Source organism: Cebidichthys violaceus, unplaced genomic scaffold (assembly GCF_023349555.1).
Source record: "Cebidichthys violaceus isolate CVI_PGR_0920_01 unplaced genomic scaffold, fCebVio1.0.p SCAF_19, whole genome shotgun sequence".
Lineage (NCBI taxonomy): Eukaryota > Metazoa > Chordata > Actinopteri > Perciformes > Stichaeidae > Cebidichthys > Cebidichthys violaceus.
In genome coordinates this window covers 11,975,274-11,996,314 of record NW_027176361.1, presented here as the reverse complement: position 1 = coordinate 11,996,314, position 21,041 = coordinate 11,975,274, and the positions used below count along the sequence as shown (strand labels likewise).

The 21,041-nt window shown below is 43.5% G+C and overlaps 2 protein-coding genes across 4 annotated transcripts in view; one reads left to right on the top strand and one right to left on the bottom strand.

The window, feature by feature from the left end:
* Positions 1-17,145, top strand: part of lrch4 (leucine-rich repeats and calponin homology (CH) domain containing 4) — a 41,945-nt gene extending 24,800 nt beyond the window's left edge. Inside the window, exons 5-18 of one of the 2 annotated variants that reach the window (XM_068713697.1) lie at positions 539-785; positions 1,473-1,569; positions 1,826-1,952; positions 2,075-2,163; positions 2,276-2,337; positions 5,042-5,194; positions 5,490-5,558; positions 5,746-5,800; positions 5,903-5,966; positions 6,905-7,006; positions 7,085-7,182; positions 7,334-7,471; positions 8,516-8,593; positions 16,831-17,145. In XM_068713697.1, coding sequence (XP_068569798.1) covers positions 539-785; positions 1,473-1,569; positions 1,826-1,952; positions 2,075-2,163; positions 2,276-2,337; positions 5,042-5,194; positions 5,490-5,558; positions 5,746-5,800; positions 5,903-5,966; positions 6,905-7,006; positions 7,085-7,182; positions 7,334-7,471; positions 8,516-8,593; positions 16,831-16,980 — 1,529 coding nt within the window. In that variant the 3' untranslated portion in view covers positions 16,981-17,145. Of the gene's footprint in view, positions 1-538; positions 786-1,472; positions 1,570-1,825; positions 1,953-2,074; positions 2,164-2,275; positions 2,338-5,041; positions 5,195-5,489; positions 5,559-5,745; positions 5,801-5,902; positions 5,967-6,904; positions 7,007-7,084; positions 7,183-7,333; positions 7,472-8,515; positions 8,594-9,562; positions 14,674-16,830 lie in introns of those variants that run through there. The other variant, XM_068713696.1, reaches the window with a different exon arrangement.
* Positions 17,146-20,241: 3,096 nt separating this feature from the next.
* LOC137874768 (PC-esterase domain-containing protein 1A-like) overlaps positions 20,242-21,041 on the bottom strand; it is a 22,031-nt gene continuing 21,231 nt past the window's right edge. For both annotated transcript variants that reach the window (XM_068713698.1, XM_068713699.1), the window contains exon 10: positions 20,242-20,698. In XM_068713698.1, coding sequence (XP_068569799.1) covers positions 20,454-20,698 — 245 coding nt within the window. In that variant the 3' untranslated portion in view covers positions 20,242-20,453. The remainder of the gene's footprint in view (positions 20,699-21,041) is intronic.

Here is a 21,041-nt window from a genome sequence, read left to right as displayed (position 1 = left end):
CTTGTATTTGTCTACAAGAGAACCTTCACTTTTGAAAGGAGCAGTGTGTAGAGTTTAGTAGCATCTAGCGGTGAGGTTGCAGACTGCATCCAACCGAATACCCCTCCACTTACTCCTCCACTTCCAAGTGTGTAGAGAACTACGGTGGCCCTCAGAAACATGAACATAGAAACGTGAAAGACTCTCTAGAGCCAGGGTTTGGTTTGTCCTCTCTGGGCTACTGTAGAAACATGGTGGTGCAGCATGGCGGACTCCGTGAAGAGGAGAAGGGCTCATTCAAAACGAAAACAACCATTCTTAGTTTCAGGTTATTAATATTATACTCTATTTTGGCTATAGATCCCCTAAATCCTACACACTACTCTTTAATCACACAAATAAGTTTAAGTAAATTAGAAATAAGAGTCAAGTGTCTTCATAATGTTAGGGTTTTAGGTATGTCTAAAAGAAATGAAGATTTTGTTAAGTGTCAACAAGTTGAGGCCCAAAGGACACTGATCCTGAAACATCCCCCCTCCCTTCTCTTTGCACCACCCAGAAATATCCGAGCTCCCCCTTGTCCGGCTCGATGTGTCCTGTAACCGCATTTCCCACGTGCCCCTGTGCTACCGCCACCTCCGGCACCTCCAGAGCATCTTGCTGGACAACAACCCGTTGCAAATGCCGCCTGCGCAGATCTGCTCCAAGGGCAAATACCACATCTTCAAGTACCTCAACATGGAGGCCTGCAAGAGGAGCCAGGAGGAGCTGGAGAGGCACCTGAGGCCCACTGGCTTCAACAGCTGGTGAGGGGGACTGGAGGGAGGGAGGGAGGGAGGGGGGGAGCAAGTAACCGGAGGAGGAGATGGTCAGGGAGTAGGAGAAAGAATGAAAGAACAAAGTCATTTACAGAATCTGTCTGGCAACTAGCTGGATGTGCTTCATGAAGGTGCTGGCATATATTTAAGACGTATAAGTGACAGTTAGACATAAGTGCTATGCAACTATTAGCTATGCTATTAGCTACTGCAACTAGTCTTTAAAGGATAATGGTGTTGTGGCGATAACTATTTTTCGCCTCCACAACATGCACACACTCTTCTGCCAAAATAGGACCAAAGTGACCATGAGGTGAGAGGATGAATGGCAGGAGGTACAGTACATGTAGAATAGGGAAAGGGAAGATAAGCGACAACAGTGAAAGGGTTAACTGAGAGGAAGCAGGGTTTAGCAAATATTGGTAAACTTGAATGGACCCCTTTGAGCTGCCTAGTGAGTCATTTCCATGTAATAGACAGGACCAAGGACAGAGATAATATTTGACAATAGAGCTCCGAGTCTGATCTGGAGAAGGAAAAAACACCAGTCTTTGCCCTTTAGACTAATGAACCACCATGTCTGCAAACAACACTGCTGTGTATTTGTGTGTGTGTGTGTGTGTGTGTGTGTGTGTTTAACTTATCCTAATGTGTGTTCGACATGTTTCCCTGCAGTCTGTCAGACCAGGAGCTGTTCACAGGTCAGTTCGGAGGGCTGGATTCTGGCTTCAACAGTGTCGACAGCGGCAGCAAGCGCTGGTCTGGGAATGAGGTAAGACTCTCATAGACTCGCTCCGTCATCTGTCCACTGACGTGTGTCCTGAGAGACCACATTATATGTTGATCAAACAGTATGTGATTGTACTAATGTTGTATTTAGATCTGATGAAGCTGATGAACAGTTAGAGATGTGTATTTCACAAGTGAAACAAGCATCCTAGACAAAAACAGCCATACAAATACAGCCTACTGATCCTCTAGTGTTAACAACCTGCTTCAGATCAATGACTCAATGTCTTTGTGTCCAGTCAGCAGATGACTTCTCAGAGCGTTCCCTTCGCATGGCTGAGGTCAGCAGAGACCAGAGGAACCTGGAGGAGGAGGAGGAGGAGGAGGAAGAGGAGGAGAGTGGATCTCCTGTGGAAGCTAACAAAGGTGAGGAAGGACAGACACATGTGTATGTGTATTGTTCTGTAAATAAATGTAGGTCCCTCTGAAACCGTAGACTTGTTTTCACATATAGAGAACATCTTAAGAGCCTTGTCCACTCTTTGCAGTGAATGGGGATGCTGGCCATGTGGACTTCATTGACAGCAGTGTGACAGAAGAGGAGGAGGAGATCGGGAGGAATCCAGCACCACTTCTGGTACCAGTCATTTTCAGACCCATCAGCATTGTGTCACATCGTCTTGTTGCTCAACATCGTGCCTTGTGCGTTCTCTCAGAACGAGCTCATTGATTGTGTCATTGATTTCCAGGAGCAGAAAGAGAGCTCTTCATCGTCTCCATCGTCCCAAACCCAGGACACAACATGCAAACGGTTTGTTAAACCTACTGTGAAATATTCGTTTTTAGTAAGTTTACAACACAAAACAGGAATATCGTTTTAAAGCTTGGTTTGTTAGTTTAAAGTAAAAACTGGATTATATGTTTGATGTAATAAACAAAAAAATGGTTCACTTCACACATTTGGAACATGGTAACTGGAAAATGGTAATATTGGTTTAAAAAGCAAATTAGTAAAACAGTTTAAAGCATAAAACAATAACTTTGGTTTAATAAGTGTGTTCGTCCTCTTCAGAGAGGAAAGGACGATAAGCAAGAGGCTTTAAGGGAAGCGCCTCAGCTTTCTGTAACACGTCTGGCATCAGCCGCTAATAATGAGCTCTTCCACGCTCTCATGTGTTCACAGTTCTTGTGCCATGGTATTCCAATATATTTGAAAAGCAGTTCCTTTCCACCTTTAATTGTACTCGGCCTCTTTCTGTCCCGATTCTTCATCTGAACTCGGCAGTGAGTTTGGCTTCTCTGGTTGGAAACTATGTACTCAGGCACTCCAAGTGATGAAGACAGACCATGTTTCATCTTCTTTTCTCTCTCTTCCATCCTGGTTGTACAAGGTCACTTCTCAGGGTATTTGAAGAGCTGGGAAAAGTCAATAGACTGCTGTTCCCATAACTCGCAGTGCCCGTCAAACTGCATGTCGAGTGTTTGTGGGCGCTGTTATCTTGGGAAGTTAACTGCGTCGACTCGCCCAGACATTCATTACATTGTGGCAACATGACGGCATTGTCTAAACGTGCGTGTATCTTTGGAAAGCTGATGTGAAACAAAGCTGGTCAGAGGGACGTTCACGGTGTTCTATGGTGCTGAAACTATTAGTTCAGTACTTGCTGAAGAAAATGCATGCCTATGATTTAGATAATCCGTTAAAAAGACCTCCTCTGGTTGGTTCCAGCTTCTTGGATGTGAGGGAACCACACTTCTTGTAGTCTCCATGATCTCCAACATGTAGTAGGTCCTGTAGCTCCATCGACACCTTAATGCACAAATAAAACACTCTGCGTACCAACTCCATCGCCAGTGATACCAACTAATAAAAGCATATTTCACACGACTTGTTGTGGCTTAATACGGTTTGTGCTGAAGCCCAGCAGGCAGCTTTTATCACGCTGCTCTGTTGTTCCGTTACCAAGATAACGACATTGTTGGGATTTAGAGTCTCAGCGGTCCCATTGGCTACATATTAATATGTGCCACAGAGCCATTGTTCTCAGCTTCTGGAGCAACAAGCAGCATGTTTTATTCTAAACCTTTGAGTTGTATTAATTAACTGCACCTCTCTCAAATGACTAATATTCATTGAGCATCTAAATCCTCAGTAAAGACATGATTTAGATCTGGTAAGTGGACCGAGGACGATGGAGTTCAGCTGTGACACAATCCTGTTACTCCCTCACCGTACAATCAGCTTCAACAAACGGATGTTCCAAATCTTCCTCCAACATTTCCTTTGGGATTCATAAAAATAGAATTCTGAGACCTAAAAAGGAAACTCAGCACGCACTTTCTAAACAGACTTTTACATTTGAATGATGCAATGATTTTACAGAAACCAGCCTTCAGAATAAAGATGCAAGTCTATCAAGTCATTTCAATAGACTTGAGTCTCATTTATTGTTGTTAAAGTGCTTGGAACCTGAATGCACCGCATGTACAATCCTTACCCAATGTGGTCCATAGTATATTTGGATTGATCTGCGTACATTTTATCAGATGGATAGTTTAATATTTACCTTTAACCTGATAATAAAGATGTCTTCTGTCCTCTGTGACGACTTAGACTTCCTTTTGTACCATTCGGTGATTTCCCCCAATGAAAAGTCAAAGACTGCGTTCGATGAGTCAGACCTCTATAATAAGAATAGGTATGATGAAGATGAATGTTGTGCCCGGGCTTATGTAGCTGTGTCTGTCCATGCCAGTTGGACTCTCCAAATCCTTGGTTAGTCAATTTCGGTGGAATAGTAAGGTGCTGAGAATATAAAAAGGCCCTTGTGCCCTCCTGGCTTTTGAAAAGAGTGAGTTTGCTTTACCGGGCCTGTATTTCTGAGACAGACCTCTATGTTACTGGACCCACATTGAAGAGCGTACTCTCAAGAAACGAGAGCCGTCTTACATCCTTTACTGTTTCACGTCAACAAACATGAAGACACTCGCAGCCATTCTGAGTCACTCAGTGAAGATGTTCATAAATATATGAGACAACCCATTCCCCTCTCCCCAAAGACACCCATCATGTTCAGTAGCACTAAGAAAACGTTCCTTTACACAAACTATAGAAGATGTATGTATCTATAAGGGGACATGTTGATGTCTTGACAGGTGGTTATCAAACTCTGGTCAGACATTTCTTCAGATATTTTAACGGTATGAAATGTCACACAGTTCAAGCAGGAAGGCTCCCTGGATTGACCCAAGTTCTTTTATTGCTCAAAGACGATCTGAACAAACTCATATCACAAAAACACTGTTTACTATCCAGCTGTTCCAAGACTAATACAATAGCACTAGAAGAGAGGGAAAGGGGCCTCGAATGAATGTGGGAAAATCTGACCTTATCAGGGCAGTTGGAGTGGAGTTGGCCGAGTGATGATAGAACAAATAACATGTCTCATATTTGTATCATAATATTGAATTCTTCCTTGCCTTATTGGCATTCTCTAACTCCTTCTCCTCTCCAGGTCCAGCCTCCATGTGGAGGTGGGCCCCCTGTCATCGGCGTCCTCCTCCCCCCTGTCCCCCTCCAGCCCCACCCTGGAGGAGCGGAGGAGGCCGGGCACCCTCCTCATCTGGCAGGAGAGAGAGCGTCAGCAGCAGCAGAGAGAGAAGGCCAGGTCGATACTCAAATTAAAATGCATTTTGAAATGTTTGTCAGCAGTAAACTCTGTGTTATGAAGCTTTCAATCCTTTATGCCAGAGGACGTGTATGAATGGAGTGGACACGGGTCACATGACGTTAGCAACATGAATGTGACTCTGTATCAGTAGAACGCAGTGTGAATATGAGCTTTTATAAGTTGTCATGTGTAAAGCAGTGTGTTCCATACATACAGTAAGGAACAGAGGCCACTCCCTTCTGTCTGTCGTCTCTAATTATACGCTCTCCATGTCAAAACTCTAATTTTGCAGTTTGCTGAAGTCCTCCACCAAAGCAGGAAGTCATGTGGCCACTGCACCACAGACAGGAAGTAGCTCAGCGTAAGTAGGGCCTTTTAAACAGCACACACAGCAACAACACAGAGACAGCTGACTGTCTAAGTTCTGCTCTCTTCATTCATCCTAGCGTTTTCTCGGTCTGTGCTGAATTACAAATGGAGGAAGTTTGAGGGTGTGGAAAGTGTTGTTTTTCTGTCGTGGTCAATCTTTGGTGTGTGTCTCCCCCTAGTGGTGCCTCTCCAGAGAACAGCAGCTCCCACTCGGGCCTCCGGCAGCGATGTGCAGTGAGTAGCGTCCCGTATTCCTCCAGTGAACAGAGCTGAGAGCTGCACAGCTGCACTGTGTTCCCATTGTTGAACATCTGAATTATTTTCCTTTTTTATTAGAGTGCTGATCAGATGAGCTCAGTGTCTCCTTATATACTTCTGCAACGCTCCAACAGCAGAACAGGTATACACACACACACACACACACACACACACACACACACACATCTCTTTTAAAGCTAGTTTAGTTTACTTTAAGGGATGATATGTAACATTAAAAAAAGAAGAGACTTTATTTATTTTCAAACCTAGAGAAGTGCGTTTCATTTGGTCGCCCGTCAACGGCATCATATCCTCTTTGTTCATGTGTCAGACTTTTTTTTTGTTGCAATTTTCAGCCACATATTATGATGCACTGTTTAGATCTCGGTATTTTTAGCTTTATATTTTAACCAGATGAAGGACGTCATCAGACGTCTGGATCTGAAGTCATCAGAGAAACAAGCTGAGCAAACGTTAGCGGCAGCTCGGCTAGCAGCCCCTCCGGGACGTCCTGTGTCCACCAAACAGCATTGACGATTATTAGCAGATTTAATCAGTAGGTTTGGTTTTTTGGAGAGGAGACCTTTGTGGTAAAAATTGAATTACACTGATGGAACTCCCATGATCCTGCGCTTCTTCACCAAGCTCCATTTAGTAGTTTTATTATTTCATTACATAATACAGGAGCTAAAGGAGGCGCTGCAGCTACTGTATTATTTACTACATAATAAAATGGTATATAGGAACACCTCTAGTATAGATCCAGTCACTAGGAGAGCCACTGATATTTAGAGAATATGAATGTAGGACAGAGACGGAGGTTCAGCCTGCTGTTTATTAGCTGTTGTTTCCTCCAACCGTCTCAATACCATCGATTCACTTTGTCTCACTGGGGAACCTGACGCAGGTGTGGGTTAAACTGGCTGCACACAAACTAAAACATGGATAATGATGAGATTCAAAGTTCATTCTTGACCCGGTAAACTGTAGTCGTCATCACAGTCACAGAAGCTTTTGATCGTGTTATAAACGTGTTGTATGCGTGAGTGCGTCTGTAACACTGACCTAAATGTTTGTCAGATGTCCCCTCCTCGCCGAAGACGTCCCCTCCACCCGGTCAGGCCCAGAGACCCAACAGCTTCCTGTTCCGCACCTCCTCCCGCAGCAACGTCAAACCCACGGGTACAGAACAGCACAAGGCCCACGCTTCACACCTCCAGTGCTTCAAACGTTCCAACACTGTCCTTTGTCTTTTGTCAGGGTCAGGCTTTACTCTCACTGAGTCTAGCAGAAGTGATTCTCGCACAATGCTGCGCTCTCCCAAAGAAGAGAGACCAGACATCACTCAACTACGCAAGGTAAACCTGGTTTTACATCAAAAAAGGAAGCTGGATCAGTCATTGGATGCATTTATGTCAAACTGCACTGGTTTTCTGAGGGCAGACTTTACTTTCAGGTCATTCTGTTCACAAAAAATGTATGACATCATTTCCTATCCTATGTCTATAGACTCTGGAGTCCCGGCTGAAGATCACTCTACCGGAGGACCTGGGCGAGGCCTTATCCAACGGCACCGTCCTCTGTCAGCTGGTCAATCAGATCCGACCCCGCTCCGTGTCAATCATCCACATTCCCTCCCCAGCAGTAGTGAGTCCTTTCAAGGATTAGTCAGTTCTCCTCACTTGTTTGTTGAATGATTCCACTTCAGTCTTGTATTTGTCACAGTTTAACTTAAAGAACAAGTAACACAAACGTCAAAGTCCAATCCATAAGCAACTAGAAGGCGTCCTCAGTCGAGCTGTCACTGTAATCTATGCAGACGTCTGCACTAGTGTCTCAGCTTTGACTCCAGGCGTAACCGTGACTCGAGGCCTTTATTTAGGCTTCCAAGTCATGTGAGGTTGATGCCCAGTAAAAAGGCACAGCATAGCTATATGTATTTACATTTAACAACCGAGGCAAAGCAGAGTGTGTCGCTCTCTGGCTGCTTGTAATCCAACAGACTCTCCCAGTAGCCGGGAAGCGAGTCCCTGGAACGTTTTGGAGTAGTTTTGAGGTAACCCACTCAGCCAATCGGCTCGAAGTCCTCATATAAGACACTTCATACAAGTTTACTAAATGTAACTCGCCAAGCTGTAAGCAGCAGAGCGGCTGTGATCTGCTCAGCAGTGTCCGTTAGACTGTTAGCATCTGTTAGATAGTTCTGTTAGCTGTTAGCAAAACACGCCGTCCAGCACAATGAAACGGAGCAGAATGATTCCCCCACTGCTGTTTGATCACATCAATTCACTGTGCATTGATTTTTAATATGTACATTCTTCCTTTAAAGCTGCTATCCAAGCTGTTTATAGGAAAACAAAAGATTTGTGAGCATAAAATCCATTGAATAGTGTTAAATTATATTGGCATATTTTAGCATTCTGTGAATTCTTGAATACAAGCCAGTGCCTCGTTTTTAATTAGATCTGTGGAAATGTCCACTCATTTATCAAGTCAACCACTAAACATGGAGGCTTCTTACTAACCTATAATCAAAGGGGTTTTTCTTCTTAAATATAAATAAATAAAAGCCACTATTTGAGAATTCCTGATCCCAACTACTGAAAACTGTTTATACTAAGCAAAGCATTTCATCAATCATTTCGCTTCGTGAAGTTCCCTAAATGTGTTTTTGTTAAATATTATTTTCAGCCCAAACTGAGCTCAGCAAAGTGTCGACTCAACGTGGAAAGCTTCATTGCTGCTTGTCGCAAGCTGGGAGTCACTGAGGTAAGGAGCTTGTCTCATTAGGGTTCTCACTCTGCTGTCTGTTCAGCACAACACAAGGTTCTTCCAATTAACACAACGGTAGTGAGGGGGGATAGTATCGATACCAGTACTACTCTCAATAATATCGGTTCCTTATCGATACTCTTATTGCTTCTTTTTAATTATTTAGTGAGGAAAAAAAGACAATTTAGAAAAGACGTCGCTTTCTTACTTTCGGATGTAAACAATCTTTCTTGAGCAGCAATACAAGACGTTCCCAAATCCTTAAAATACATTCCCAGCTAAACAATGATCACAGTGATTATCTTTCATTGATTATCCTGTTCTTCTGATCAAACTCTGTGTATCATCACTAACGTTACCTGCAGTGGACGAGGATGGACGGCTGCTCCACAAACACATTGATGTTCTGCTTGTTGGCTGAATGTTGTGATCGACTGCTGCTGTGTCCTCTTACTTAAGAGGGTTTCATTGAGTTTGTTCTCAGCCTCTACTGGAGTGAAATGTAGCCACACTTTGGATCTTTGTCTTCTCTCTGCCGTGATGTGAGTCTCACGCTGTACTGTGTGTCAGAGTGAAGCACAAAGAGACAGAGAGACGAGGACATCTCACTCCAGAACTTCTAAAGTACCGACAGCAGAACCGTTAACTCTGGACCGCATCAATACTACGGGTTTTTACTCATTTAGAACCGAGTTTCGGGGGGCATCCCTACTAGTCAGTTGGAATAGAATTCTCCATGTGCTTTAAGCTCAGTTGTGTTGCTCCATTATTCCTGTCAGGGTTGGACTGATATATGGGCCAGATGATGGCTTCAAAACACACTTATCAGTCCAATCCTAACTCTGTTTTGTCCTTCTCTTGTCTCCTAATATAACTCCTTGTATTTTCCTCCTGTGTGTGTGTGTGTGTGTCTGTGTGTGTGTGTGTGTGTGCGTGTGCGTGTGTGTGTCTGTCTCTCCTGTCCAGACGGACATGTGTGCGTGCTCTGATGTGCTTCTGTGTAAGCTGCCCGCTGTGCTGCGCTGTGTGACGGCGCTGCTGGCCACCAGGGGGGGGGGGACGGCGGAGGACCGATCCCCCCGCCACTCCTCACCTTCGTGGTCGTCGTCCTCCTCGCTGCTGTCCACAGACTTCCTGCTCTTCTACTGTGCGGCCATGGCCCTGCTCTACGTCCTCTACTGCTACCTGCTAGTCTAGAGGAGCAACGCAGTCCTTTAATAGTCACATGACCGATGAACTGCTCTACACGCTCACTGAACTCTCTCTCACACACACACACACACACACACACACACACACACACACACACACACACACACACACACACACAGCTGCTCCCACAGTAAGACCTCCAGAGTGTGTTGACACTCCGCAGCTGCACTGGTTGGATGTCTGAGCCATATAGAGCATGCAGCCGAGCACCTTTAAGAAACAACGAATACACTACAGCATGTTTAGAGGAATAGAAAGCACTACACTGATCAAGATGAATACTACATGAGAGCAGATGAACAGGGGCTTCACCTGTAACGCTCAGCACATTGGAGGAGATGGGAGCTTTAACTGTCTGAGGCAGAGCTGCTCTCATTGGTTGTGTCCACATGGAAGACTCGAGAGCAGATTAGAGCCCAATCTTTGCTGGCAAACACCTGAATATCTTCCTTGAGAAAGTCTAATTGTAAAAATGACTACACACGGTGACACTTGATGGGGTTAATGTATTGTTAACGTTGAGACTAACAGTAGAAAACAAGCTACGTTTGTTGTTTGTGAAGCTGCTGGCCTTAACATCAGACACTGTGCACTGCTCATGTGTTAGCTGTACCTCACAGAGGCAGGAGATACCAGAGCACGGTGAAACTTAAAGGTGCATCAGTTGATTTTTCTTGGCCACTTGGGGGCAGTGCAACAACATTTGACATGTTATCACCTGATGAAGATGAAGCAGAAACTGAGCTGTTTTCTTTCACTCAGTTATTCACTCTGACCGCCAACTCCTGAGAAACATATCCATCTCTTGAGGCGCTACATGTTCCACTGTGTCTGTCTGTGCAGAGCTCTTTCACAGACAACACAACAGTGACGTTTAAAGCAAAGAGCTAGAAAAGGCTGAAGCTCAGTAGAGCTGCACAGTGAGTGATGATTCTCTTTGGGTTTGTGACTCATTGATAGTATATCAGAAGCTTTATTAATGCGTTTTATTATATACCACAGCATGTACCACTGTACACTGGAAAAATGACAAATACTTGTATCTAAAACGCCAAACTTGAGTTTTGCTCTCAAAGATTAGTTGAACCGGTTATGATAACGTTGTAAAATAAGGTAAAAATGTTAAAAATGATCAATCCCAGGTCAGCAGACTAGTTAAGCAGCTTACCTGAGTTCTCAGTAGATATCTGGTCAAACTTGGTTGAGCAGATTGATTCTGTATTTCTCAGCCAGAGAGACTGTGGTTCTTCAGCTCTGCATTCAGAGCAGCTCTACCTCTGAGACACGTTAAACTCGGCGCTGCGTGTTTGGAGGCAGACCGCTGAGAGAAGGAAGCCCAGACTGAACTGTGAATGTCATTTTGTTAGCATTGAGTCAAATGCAAGTTGGCTATCACAGTGTGACAGTGAGACAGATGATACAGTGCCTCTTACTGACCGCTGATTAAGACTGTTCCTATTTTTATATGTCTGCTATGCTAACTGTGAGAAGTTGGGGGGGGGGGGGCGATGTCGCTGCATCAGTCTCCCTCCACACCTTGTGTGTCCAAACGGTACAGCGCCCGCCAGGACGTGTGTGTAAAGTCTTTGTCGTCGTCGCTGGTCCAGCTGACTTCATGTTTGTATAAATGTAAACAGGCTATTAAATTATTGCTTTTTTTTATTTATTTCATCTGTTCTGTTTTTGATTATTTTTGTTTCAGAGGTGAAGCAGCAGAGGTGTCACTAATTTGGTTAGCTTTGTGAAATCAGTGTATGTGCTTTAAATCTCACACACACACACACGGGCAAATCGGATCAATATTCAATTATTCCGAGTTAAAATAACATTGATTGTTTAAAAGGTTCCCCTTCATTCCATTGGTAAGTAATTGATTCCCTGCAGGCTCCTCATTTAGCAGAGCGTCAGAGGGCCTCTGCTGTTTCTACCACACGCTGTGTCTGGCTTACTGCTCAGAAGGTCAATGTCTGCTACTAAACACACATTGGAGTCTGATTATAATGCTTATTGGACTGATATGGGGTTTAAAAGCTTTTAGCAATAGTGAGCTTTTTGGGATTCAAACTGCAAAGCCCTTAACATTCAATTAAAACCAGAATGGGACACAAGGACTCTCTACTAAAACTGTCATCTAGTAAAAGTGGGGGACCAGCATGATTTATTCATATGTTACAAGATGTTACGGGGAAATTAAATTAAGAAATAACCTACAATTGCATTTTTATTGGCTTTTTCCTTGTAGCTGTGGAGAAATGTTTCCCCCATATCAGTAAACTATATGTTGGGGCTCCATGTTTGAAGAGAAACAGTAGAGTTAGACCAAGTGTTCAAGATTCAATACATAAATACAAAATCACATGAATAAATTGTTTAGAATACATTAGTCATAACAGAAAACTCTTATTTCATGATACTTTCATACTGTCACTTCTCATAACAGTGGTGTCTTCAGTCTCGTGCCCTCAACAGATGCTGTCAGATTTAGCCGTTAGCTCCTGTTAGCTAGAGCGACAACGATGCCAACGTGTTTCTGAACCAACAGACTAGCTTTAGTTGCTGATAAACAGACCCAGTACTCCTCGTTAGCTTACCAGAGCTAACTTCTGACTAGCTGTGAGCTAGGAGTTAGCTAGCTCCTGTTGGAGAAACATTGAGTATGTTTCACTCTGAATTAGCCAGTTAGCTCCTGCTATTGACTAGGCTAGTTATGTAGCATGTGCGGCCTTGTTGAGCTAAATTAAAGCAGGGCTAGTTATTGTACTGTAACTGTGTACTGTGTTTATTGAAAGGCACTGAATCTACTCTAGTTTATTTCTGATTTTAGCATCATCGTTGCTCTAGCTAACAGAAGCTAACTGCGGATCATCGTTGAGCTTGCTTGAGATCATTTGAAAACATGCCACATGATAAAACAGACTTTTGAAATACATGTTTACGTAAAACTGACATAACGTTTCATAATTTCATAATAGTTTTAAAATATAGTTCAAATATTTTACAAATGATAACATGTTGCGGCCCCACACTTCATTCTGTTGAAATTGCAATATAGTTTTCTAACTTGATTTAAGGTGCACAGCACGCGGGTTAAATGCCTCCACTGCGCCGTTAACGTCCACATCTCTGCTGTAGTCTGGAGGTCTGAATGTCCGCTGTAAAAAGTTTCCTGTCCCATTTCTCAAGTTTTTTATTAGCCTACTGTTAAAATGAAATGTTACACCGTTTCAATTCAAAATGTGTATTTTATAAATGAAACTGGATAAGCAACAAACAGTAATTCATTCACTGGCTTAGACAAATTCTTTAATATGTTGGCGGAACAGAAATAGTTGTATTTTATATTTATATGACACCCTTGTATTATTGAGAATCCTTTCTTTGAGTTTATATAAATCTATATGTAAAGTTCTTTTCATCTCGCTGTAAAGACATTATTAAAAACAAACTTTGACCCTGTGCTGTTTGTCTGCTCGCCTGCTGTTGTGCTTTTGCTGAATCTGCCAAGAACTCCAATGTGATCCGGGTATCTGCAGCTGCTCACCGTCTTATTCTGAAAAGAAACAACTCAAGGGCCACTTATTTGCTTTCTATGGGGCTTTCAACTGCATCTCATGGTTTTCACAGGATGTTGAGTTTGGCCTGTTGCCTTTAATTTATTGATTTAACTATTGTCAACATGTCAAGACAATTTAGATTTTAAACTAAAGTAGATTAAAGGATAAGTCTGGTGATATTCTATATTTGTCTTGTCAACAAATCCCATGTGCAGAACCAGACCAAGAATGAATGCATCTACTAACGTGTCATCTCTATGCCATGAAGCTCCATTGTTATCCTGCTGCCACAAATTCTCTCTTTATTACATCGGGAATAACACGGGTTAAGTCAGAAGGGTGCAAAGAAATCAAAATGGCAGAATTTGATATAGATCCTATTTTCCCAAATTGCAAAGCACAACACAAACAGAGAGAACTCATTTACAAATGTGGGGTGAAGAGAAATGACTGTTAAAACACCAAGAAGTTCTGTCATTTTTCCAGTATACTGCACGTCACTGTATGCAGTATCTATGTATGGTTTTACGCTCACCAGCCACAAGGGGGCAGCAATGAGCTTAGAAAAAGTCACAAAGATGAAACAAAGACATGTTTGGGCTTTACAAGAGAAAAGAGGGTGAGGCCAATGTGGATGGCTCCTTCGGTCCCACGTGGGTTTCTGCTGAGGGGTTCAGAGCCACCGACAGGGTGGACACTTAAGAAGCAGACAACACATTGTTGGGTTGGGTCTTTTCATGGGATTTGTTGTCAATAAGACCAGACTTATTCTTTAAATACACAACATTCAGCAGTAATTAGTGGAGTTGGAGAGGAAGAAAACCACCATCCATATCCACTCACAGAACTGAGAATGTGACAAGACTAACAGCTCACTCTGATTTTACTTTAGCTTTAAATCAATTTCACATTGAAACTAATGAAACGTGGTCCAACGGTGAGCAGGCGTGCAGATACCCCGACGTCCTCTGTGCTTGAACCACTTCAAAAGCTTGTGTGCTCTCCAAACAGCAGGTTTACCACGGTAACCTCCAGCTGGCCCACGTTGGACCAGGTGAGTGTGTTGAGGCGAGGTCAGAGAACAGGAGCGATCAGGGTTTGTATACCGCACCATTCACAGGGGGACGCTCGGTAAATAGTGCTGTCTGCCGTCAGGTTCTCCCTCTCTGCATCTCTGCAGACCGCCTGCTGCTCTCACACACACACACACACACACACACACACACACACACACACACACACACACACACACACACACACACACACACACACACACACACACACAAACACACACACACACAAACACACAAACACACACACACACACACACACACACACACACACACACACACACACACACACACCGCTGTGAGTCAGGTGTCCTTATTGACACGTCATGTCAGTCGAGTCAAGGCGGCGTCGGCAGCATTGAATATGTCGGTTTAATCGTACCGGGTGATGTGGGTGAGCGAGTTCATCTCGGGGGTTTCAGGGGTCATCTGTCGGTAAAATGGAAAACAGGAGTGACAATAAACCCATCCAGGTTCATTTTGAGGAAACAAACAATAACGTAAAGGGTTAGCTGATCACGGTGGAGCTACTTTAACCACGACTGTCAAAAGACTTCCCTCAACAAAGACAAATGCTCAGCGAGGTAAAAACAAATGTAGCTACATTTGATCCTCAAGGTTAATTCATATCAAAGAGTATCATAAAAGAGACAAATCCAAAGTTTAGTGCGAGACCCTGTAAGCTAAAGCAATACATAACTAAGGCAGCTGGGTCACACCTAATTAAATCCATTACGGAGGTTTTTATGAAAAGTCCTCAATACATTCTTGTTCAGTTTGACTGATTTACTAAATGAGAGCTTGTAAAGCTATCGACTGTAGCTGTAACTTAGATGTTACAGTGTACCAGTTGTTCAACTTTAAGTTTAGATATTAATGTTTTGTTCTGAGTACATTGAGGAGTATAAGAGTAGTGTGTTTTACTTTGTGATGTGTAAATCTCCATGTTATAAAACGGCTTGAGTGAATTTCTGAACAGCTGCTGCATCAGACTCAAGGACCCAATCACTTTGTTAAAGGAATAAACAGTGGAAACACTCAAACAGATGAGATGATGCATCAGATTTTGGGAGGTTTTAGTTGTTGGAATTTGTTCCAGCGGTGACTCAGCGTTAAATGTACTCCTGTGTGTAGACCATAGAAATAGAGCAGGAGTAGAACACACATTGCACGGTTTGCTGTGGTCATTAGACTAGTTCCAAAGATGGCAGTTGTTGTCACGGTGACAACTATGGGTCACAAGAAACAAGTTAGCAGAATCATTTTAGCTGGCTAACATCAAGTTAGCCTGGATTAGTTGAGTTGGGTTTGAAGAACAGACCCAGGAAACTATGGGACTGCATCCAGCCCCTCTGACCCACAGCAGCTACGCAAATACCTACAGGGTTCCATCAAACATCCCACCTCTTCTGTTGTACCACGTCAGTGTGGTGGGTTCTATTCCGATGCGCCTGCTTGTTTGTTCCACGGGAAAGTAGGAGTCGGATTTAATAGATTTTCATTTCAGCCCCGGAGGCAATAAACACTCCAACATAGTGTGGCTGTTTTCTGATATCCACCGTATAGAATGGAATGACATGCTGTGGTACAGAATGCCACTGAGCGTGTCTTATAAATGAGTTAACCCTTCCCCAGCTGGTTGGCCTTTATACTCAGCAGAGAAGACGACCCTATCACAGTATTGTTCTCTGTCACAGGTCACAGGCTTGGATTTGTGCGTAGCAGGTTTGACCAGTAGCTCACGGAGGCTAACGTTAGCAAATGTTGGCTAACTTTAGAAACAGTAGATGTTGTTGTGCCGAGTCTGGGGCTCTTTTGAACATTATTATCCAGTGATTTTTATCACAGTCTCGCCTTAAATACAAAGCTGGAGTCAGGGCGTATTTAGCCTAGCTTAGCATAAAGGGGGAAGGGGCTAGCCTGGCTCTGTCCTGAGATCAAAAATACATCGACCGACTTCGGCTGAAAAACCAGCAGACAATGAGGACTGTGAGGCGCCAAATCAATAAGTCCTTTTTTATTTTTATCGGATTAATTGCAAATCTGTTCAGGAATCTTCAGGCGGTTTCTGCATTATTTCTCAATCTCTTTTTGAACAATCTATTTCAATTTGGTTTATGGTGCATATTCCTAATATAAAGTTGTATTTCTTTGAATTACCACAAACTAACAGACATGCTGAAAACAATAGAGTACTATTCCTTATGACTATGGTTTCTATGTCTTAGGGTGTAAAATGAAGCTGCCATGTTCAGTCTGGAGTGTTAATAACAACCTCGAGGCAACAAGGAGCAGCTCCATCATGTTTGCTCCACATACATCCAGGATATGAAAAACATGAAACACAAGTATGAGTCTTACCTGCGATCGGCTCACTCTTTTCCTTGTCCCTTCCCAGGATTCCTTGTGTTCCCCCCAACTCATCATGGAGGACGAGGGGCTGAGTCGTCTGGCCCAGACCGTCCAAGTGTTGGTGGACCTGGCCGACAGCTCCCAGCGGGTCCCGAAACTGGAAACGTCTGGGTCTGCCGGCTCAACACAATGCTAGCACAGCGTAGCTGCATCTGCAAAGATTTATCGCACCAAAGAGATCCATCTCAGGGCCAGTGTTTGTTTTTAACATATTTAACATGTTCATTAAATGGACTGTACAGTTAGACATACTGTGTCCAAAGATCAAATACATGGTAACAATAAAAAAGACTGTACATGACTTCAAAGCCTTGCTGTGTCTTTTTCCATGTCTCCTAGATTTAACTACACACCTTAAAGGAATAGCATCTTCTCAGAGATAAATGAGAAGATCAATGTCCGCCTCAGGCCTCATGGGTGTCAAGTACAGAGCCGGAGCCAGATCTTGGTTAGCCTAGCTTAGCATAAAGACTTGAGGCAGAACTCAAGTTAGCCAGTTAGCCAGCGAGCCAAAGTAATGAGATGTAGTTCACTGATCGGTTTCACACAAAAGTAGATGATGACAAAACTATGATCAATATGCGACTTTGTCAACGTGCAAAATCATCTTTTAAATTGACAAATGTCATATTTGTAATTCATGGCTGAGACTGAATCTCAAACCGTCTGCAGTTGAATTGCATTGTGGGTGATGTAGGTGCCAGGTTTTGACAAGGAGAATGCACAGAATCAAAAAGACAAGATCTGCTTCTGCTGCATCATAAATTAATGTAGCAGTTAAAGGTATTTACCAAAAACGTTGAACTACTCCTTTAATTCTTGGTAAAGTACAATTACAAAGCCAGCGTGAACCAAAGAAAAGCAGGACATGAATGAGAGGGACAGCTCAGTGGACTGTGGAATGGAACGTCCCGTTTTAAAGCAGGAATGGAACGTCCCGTTTTAAAGCAGGAATGGAACGTCCCGTTTTAAAGCAGTCACCACTGCAGCAGTGAAGGGATGCAGCCGTGTCCTCTTTGGACAGCCAACACAACACTGATGGTAGAATCCATAGGAAGCGTGAAACACACAGCTCGAGTTGAAAAAGAGAAGAGAAACATTGAATGCACCACAGGAAGCCTGCTGTGAACCTGCTGTGAAGCAGCTGCAGCTTTCTCCTGTCTTTCCCTTTTTAACATCATGTCGAACGGTCAGTTCAATTTAATAGAAACACTTTTTCTCTCTAACCTCTTTTGGCATCAAGCCATGAAGTCAGACATCAACACAATGGAGGCCAACGGCCACCAAGGAATAAAAAGGACTTTAGAAGTTTGGAGATTTTAAGTCCTGCTGAAATGAAAATCTGTACTTTAGAACAGCATCAGCCTGTTAAAGTCGTACTGGAATAAGAAAGAAGTGATTCCATATGAGGAAGGCTTAAAGAATGCGTGCAATAACAGGTGAAGCTGCTCTGTCCGACATTGCAACAGAACATGTTCCCCTGGACAGGGACCTTCATAGACCTGCGTGTGAAGAAGCGTCCATCGGTCTCATCAGGACGCTGAGGACACCATGTCTTCCAAGAGCCTGAGGCTCTGAGAGGTTCTAAAGAAGAAATTCAGCCATGATGTGTCTGCTTAAACCTCTCACTGACCTCATTATATACAGAGACACATTCACCTTCAATCAGTGCATCACTCCAGTCTTTCAGCAGAGGCAAATATGGAAAATGTTTAACCCAGAACAAGGTGTCCCACCCTGACCCAACCCACTGTCCAAACCGTCCTGGGGAGTCATTTAACAAAATTGTGACTTTTACTTTAGGCTCTAAATACTTGAGAAATTGTGAGCAGAACGCTGTCTGACCGCTGGTCCTGACTATTTCTATGCATCATCACATACAGGCTGTCACACCTCCTCCCTCAAGGCCGAGCAGAAGAGAGCGGCCTCCCTTTTAATAATCAGCTCTGGCTTTAATCACAAGTCAATTAGCAGCATGGCCTAATTGACTATCATCTTAATTGCTCTATCCCGCTCCGCCTTAGAGGACCGTCTGCTGCCGGCTTATCGTCTCACTTCCCGATAAGACACGCACTTAATGAATGCTCGTACTTGTGCATGGAAATGTTGCCGGTCCAATTCCTGTCACGTCCCAGCAGATGCCCCCGCGAGGCCCACCGCTAACCGACTGAAGAGGCAGCCTGACATTTATGGGATGTAATTGAAGATGGGTATGAACCCCCACGCTCCGACAGAGATGGATATCAGCCAGCAGCAGATCCGTCCTGCTCCATCAGCCTGCGGTGAGACGAGGCTGAGAAAGAGGTGAGAAGGTGACTGTTAAATGGGGAAGCTGCTGATAAAACACAAGCTCCTGGTTGAGTCCGTTTCCACACGGAAACGGACTCCGACAGTGTGCCCACAGTGTGCTGGGACTCACTGTGGGCAGGACCACATCTGTGGCGCTGTGATGATCAACTGCTTCACAATGTATGGAACATATTTATTATCATACGCTAGAACTAAAGATGAAAGTCAGCTTTTTAGAATCATCAAAAGTGCAACATTTTAAAACTTCACTTCAATTCAATTAAAATCATTGTGTCTTTCAAAATGATTTGTAAAATATATAAAATAAAGTTTCAAAAAAGTAGTTTCACTACTAATCAATAATATTGTAATACAATATTGCAGAAATAAAAACAGACAGTTTATAAAGAATTAAAAATATAATTAGAAAACTGAAAATGAAAAGCATGCGACAGTTTAAGTCAAGAATAGAAAAAGCAAACAATGGATGTTTAGCAGATTCTCAGTGTTCACTTCGAGGAATCACAAACAGTAAACGCTAACTACTGGAGTTTTTTTTTTACTTTTTCTGGTGTTGTGTGAAACTTTTCTGGTGTTTCGACTCGGACGTGAAAGCCCGTGCGTTCTGCACTGTCGTGAAGCAGCAGTGGGAGCTGCCGGCCGCCCCTCCGCCGCCCCTCAGCACTCACAGGCGGTACTCTAACAGCAGCCGTCAGCAGTCCCAGCTGCAGTCAGAGCAGAGGAGACGCACTCTCGGCGTATTCAAGTATTTGCACTCTGTGTATTTATAGCCGAGCTTCATTTTTACACGAAAGAAATAACCGTAGCTGTGTTTCAGCTGCAGGACAGCAGTGGAGGCCCAGGTATGAAAAGCACGGCCCGCCGCTGCCGCTGATGTTTTCAGTTGTGCGTTCAAATGTGGGCTGTAGAAAACGGAGAATCATCTTCTCAACCATTCACCTCAGTTCATAAAAATGTGTCGATTTGTAAACATGTCGGGTGAACAGCATTTGTGGGTCAGATGCTGACCGTGCTGTTAGCCCGTGGGCTGCCAGCTGCCGAGGCTACAGATCAAGACAGACGAGGAGAGCGTGACACACACCCTGTGTACAGATGATAGGAAATCATTTTATTATCACCATCCTTGTGTCAAAAACATCCAGGAAAACATCCTTTCACCTCAATTCCAAACTAGACTGGATTGGGGAACGTGTAGAAACACTGATCAGTGCATTAACGCAGGTATCGCATGCGTCACTGTGCTCCCAACCAACCTCAATTACTGATCTCAACATCCAGAAACAGCCCGCGACTTCAAATTCACTTAACCTCCCTTCCCTTATCTGCTTTCCTAACACGTTTCCTCAGCAGCAACAGTGACTCGTCCGTGGACATCTCTCCGTTCTTGTTGAGTCCAGACTCCTCGTGTCCCTGCTGTAATGGCTCTCTGGGTGTCACCCGAGGAAGGCGAGGGGGGTACGAGTGAGTCCTGAAGAGAGTCCCCCTCCTCCTCCTCATACAGGGATCATCTGCTTGGAAGTGAGGTTTGAACCTGAAACCTTCACCTGGAAAGAAAAGACAACACGTTTCCATAGCTGAGCTAAGCTTGTTCTTTCATTTAATTGCATAAGTGTCCAAAAACCAGAACAGTGCAGTCAGTAGAAAGCAGATCTCCACAAGGTGTGTCTTACTTTTTTATGACCTCATGATTTGTTATGACATACAGTTGTGGTCAAAAGTTTACATACACTTGTAAAGAACAATGTCATGGCTCTCTTGAGTTTTCCCGTTATTTCTACAACTCTGATTTTTCTCTGATAGAGTGATTGGAACAGACACTTCTTTGTCACAAAAAACATTCATGAAGTTTGGTTCTTTCATGACTTTATTATGGGTTAACAGAAAAAG